The 4,444-nt window shown below is 50.0% G+C and overlaps 1 protein-coding gene across 1 annotated transcript; it reads right to left on the reverse strand.

The window, feature by feature from the left end:
• Positions 1-2,556: 2,556 nt before the first annotated feature.
• LOC104435021 (ethylene-responsive transcription factor 3) lies at positions 2,557-3,863 on the reverse strand. The gene has a single exon (XM_010047856.3). The coding sequence runs from the start codon at positions 3,557-3,559 to the stop codon at positions 2,882-2,884; it is 678 nt and encodes a 225-aa protein (XP_010046158.1). The 5' UTR covers positions 3,560-3,863; the 3' UTR covers positions 2,557-2,881.
• Between the last annotated feature and the right edge of the window lie 581 nt (positions 3,864-4,444).

Here is a 4,444-nt window from a genome sequence, read left to right on the forward strand (position 1 = left end):
ATCGGTATTTGTTAATCTGCTAAAAACCATATCTTCAAAACCTTGTACGTATGTGGTCTCGAAATCAATTTCCAAAAATTTTCAGAACTCCTCTGCAAAAGCTTTCCTAAATCAAGCACAAGAAAAATGGAAAAGAAAAATGAAGCCAATAGAGGCCGTTTGTTTTCGTTTCTTTTTTTTTTTTTAAACAACTTTTCTGTTTTTTTGTTCCTAGGAACAAAAAAAAACAAAAATGCGTTTGGGTGCGTTTTTGTTAAAAATTGTTTTTTTGTTTCCGTAAACACATCTGGGCAACAATAAACAAAAAAAGTTGTTTCTTATTTCTAAAAGATTTTAGAAACACATTTCTTTTTCTTCTTTTTTTTCTTTGGCGGTTGCCGGCCTCGGCCGGTCCGTCGAGGGCCGGCGCGTACTCGCCGGAGCGTCGCCGCCCTTAAGGCTCGGGCTCGCCTTGTCAGGCGAGCTCGAGCTCGCCCGGATCCGCAAGCCCGACCTCGCCCGGCGGTCGGCGAGGCTCGGCGTCGCCGGGACCACCCAAGTCGGCTCCGGCGGTGGCCCGGTGAGGCCGAGCCTCGCCGACGAGGTCAGGCTCGCCGGATCAGAGGCGGCCCGAGCCGCCTAGCCAAGGCGAGCGTGACCTCGCGCCGGGCTGGCGTAGCCCCGAGCTGCGACGGGCCGAGGCTCGGCCGTCAGCCGGCCACCGCTCCGCCCCGGCTGGCGGTGGCCCTAGGAGCCTCAGCTCGGCCCGGGTGAGGTTGGGCCGGGCGAGCTCGATCTCGCCTAGATCCGGCGAGGCCGAGCTCGCCCGGCCGGCGAGGCTTGGCTGGCCGGCCACCGCCAGTCGACGTCGCCCGGCGGGGCCTGGCGACGCGAGCCTCGCCGTGGGCAGGCGAGGCCGCCGCCCCTCGTCGACCAAAAAAAAAAAAAGAAAAAAAGGAAAAAGAAATAAGAAAATAAGAAAGAAAATAAAAAAAATATTTAAAAATAAAAGAAATAAAAAAATTATACAAATTTACCAAACGTATTTGTTTATTTTTATTAGGAACAGTTTACCAAATGCGTTTTTTGTTCAAAAATTGTTAAGAATAAACACTTTTTTTATTTACGTTCCCTAGAATAATTTTTAAACAGAAATGTTACCAAACGCGCCTAGGTAACATCTCAGCTGACGGCAAACCAAACCATACAGTAACATGCCCCAGCAAGTCAAGTGAGCAACAGCCACGTAAGGGGTCTCATTGGGGTACTTTTGATTAAAACTTCGTTTCAATCACTCAGCAGCAGCAGCAGCCACCACCACCCAGACCGATGTACCTTAAAATGGCCTCCCAAAAGAAAAAGTGAAAAAGAGCATTCGGCACAATGTATCATTATTACGTTCACCCGCAGGTCAGGGGTTGGACGTGAAAATGTCTCCGAACCCGACAGTAAAAAGCGAATGCCCAGTACAAAGTAAAACCCCTCATCTCTTCTCTTACCCTCCTCCTCTTCCCTCCTCCCTTCTTTGTTTTGAGAGAATCCTAGGGTTAAAAAAAAAGCATGTTAATTACTCTCTTGATATCCGACTTGACCCTTGACAGACATACAGACTGTCAAAGATAAGACCAGATTCCTCTCTCCCCACCTACTTCCTCCATGCCCAACACATCATCAAACAGATGAATGATTTTACCATCCAACGAACGCCAACGCCCCACACGTAAAAAGTCAGATGGAAAAAGTTTCTAAACGCAAGCATGAACGACTAAAATGGGACGGGTCTACGGCCCCAAGTTGTTCGTATTTATTGAACGGCTGAAATCTTTTGCATTTTCATTCAATAACGAATACTAAAAGGGCATAAGCATGAAATCACTCGATAAAATGTGCAGAGGATTTCAAAAATTGCCCGAAAGCTTTACTTTCCCCCTGCCAGAATTCTCCGTTCTCCCCCCGGTATTGTGTTTTAAAGAGCAAAAGAGCAAAAGAGAAAAGAAGCAAAAGCATGCCCTTTGCTTAAGCAATACATAGCTGCAGCTAGAGTAAATAAAAGAAAAGGTTAGGGAAGGGTGCAGTGCCTCGGAATGCGGGGCCTCTGATGCAAATCCCAGGCTTTGCAAGAATCCCCATTAAGCCCCCCTCCCCATGCGCATTCAATGCCTCTTATCGACAAACCCTACCTCCACCACTCATCACCACCGTCCTCACAAAAGCCTTCCCTATTCTCAACCATCTCCATCGTCTTCTGGGCATGTCCCCTTCCACGTTCTAAGGTCATAAGACGCGCTCATGTCCACCAGAACCTCACTTGCTATACAATGTAGGCTAATGGGTCAATACGCTCAAAGCAAAATGACTGTCCTTTGCCCTTGAACAAGCAAGTTCCTGACTTTGAATCCTAACTCATCTTCTGTCCATATGTATGACACAACGTGCAGTGCACAGTGACCCCCCAAAAATCTAGTCTTGTTTCGTGCAAGGTCCCAAAACAATAAGCAGAGAAACAATGGCAACCAGAGAAAAAAAAAAAACAGAGAGGGAGAGACCAATGCAGAACAGAAGAAAGAGGGGACCGCATTGAGTCATAAGGATTATTCTTAGCCAAAAAGGAGATGACATTTTTGTACACGCAGATCAACAAGGTCTGATTAGCAGATACATAAATCTTCTATCCGAAAGCCCATCAAGTTTCATGGACAAAAGCATATAATCTACAGGAGATCTAAAAATAAGTAGATTATCTCTGGAGAAAAAAAAAAGAAAACAAGATTGCCCGAATCTCTCCACTCTCTCTTTATCATTCTTCCCGGAACGCGATACAAGATTAGAGGTCGTAAAGTGATGGAAATACCCCCAAAAAAAGAAGAGAAAACTTGATATCAAATCCTGGTCGTACAATGGATCAGAGGCGCAGGGCAGTGGCGCGAAGCTCCTCACCGTCGAGATCCGCGTCCTCCAGCGGCGGAGGCAGGTTCAGATCGAACTGCAACGCTCTCCGGAAGCACGAGGGCGCCAGCACGCAGCAGTCGTCCACGTCGTCAATCACCGACGACGACGAGTCGCAGTCGCTCCGGCAGTCCTCCGGCGGGGCCCTGGGGACGGCCACGACCCTGGGGACCGCCGGTGCCGGATGCGAGACCCGGGGACCGCTGTACGACTCCACCGTGCTGCTCAGGCTGCTGCTGGTCGGCCGGTTGACGTGGAAATCCTCCGCGGGCGGGCCGCGGCGCCGCCGGCCGCGGGGCCGGGGCCGCGGCCGGGGCCTAGGGAGGAGCGCCGCCGGGGACGGCGCGGCCTGGGGCAAGCCGGTGAGCGGGTCGAGAGGGAAGTTGGTCTTGGCCTTGGGCCCGCGGAGGGAGAGGGCGGCCTCGTCGTAGGCGCGGGCGGCGTCCTCGGCGGAGTCGAAGGTGCCGAGCCAGATTCGGGCCTTCTTCCACGGGTCCCGGATCTCGGCGGCGAACCTGCCCCAGGGCCGCCTCCGGACGCCGCGGAACCGGTGCTCCCGCTGGGCGGAGTCTGGGAAATTCTGGGTCGTCGGGATCGGATCTGCGGCCGTCGCGGCGGGTCCGGTCTCGGGCATGGATGAGACAGGCGGCGAAGGACCAAGAAGCGACCTTTTCCCCCCTTTCCTCCCCTTTTCCCCCCCTCGGGGAAGGATTCCGGAGCAGACGGCGGAGGACGAACGGATGTGGGGGCCCCCGGAAAAGGTCCCGCCGGCGAAAATCTCGACGGCCGCCGCCTTCGATGGAGGGTTTAGTTTCTGGGTCGCTCCATCTCTGCGCGCCTATGGAGTTTTTCTTCTTCTTCTTCTCGCGTTCTGTTCTCGTCGCTGATCCTCACCTGCTTTATTATTCCGCCCTCTCTTCTTCTTCTTCTTTTTTATTTTTTATTTTTTTATATTTATTCCTGCAGAGACAATTATTAAAAAAAGAAAAGAAAAGAAAAGGGGCGAAATCATCCGCCGCGCGAAAAGACGGTTGTGCCATCGTCTTTTCGCCATTCTCGAGCTGCTCGAGTCAGGGATGAGGCGAAATTCCCCGCATTTATTTTTCGAATTTTTCTCGCCATTGGTTCTCGAGTCATCGATGAGCGGATGAAAAAGCGTAAATATTCAGCGGCCCGAAATGACGATTATGCCATTCTCGGGCTGCTGCTTGAGTCATCATCGATGAGGTGGAATTCCCCATTTTATTTTATTTGTTTCTACGATTCAATTAATTTCATAGAGGAATAAAATATTCCTCGTTCTTCCAAGGCGCCTAAGAAATGTCGAAATCTCTCTATTTGCAAAATTAGCTCTCTTCTCTTGACAGCTTTCGTTTTTCTATATTGATTTTAGTTTCGTTTTTCGTTTCCGAAAATTAAATTAGCTCATTTTTTTGGGGGGCGATTAATTAATAATTCAAAAAATGGCTATTTATTGCGAGCAATGTATTATGTGGTCCTTTCTGTTAAATAATTGTTG

This window comes from Eucalyptus grandis, chromosome 1 (genome assembly GCF_016545825.1).
Source record: "Eucalyptus grandis isolate ANBG69807.140 chromosome 1, ASM1654582v1, whole genome shotgun sequence".
Lineage (NCBI taxonomy): Eukaryota > Viridiplantae > Streptophyta > Magnoliopsida > Myrtales > Myrtaceae > Eucalyptus > Eucalyptus grandis.

Excerpts from the sequence above, each read along its gene's own strand:
- LOC104435021 (XM_010047856.3), bottom strand. The coding sequence starts at position 3,559 with ATGCCCGAGACCGGACCCGCCGCGACGGCCGCAGATCCGATCCCGACG.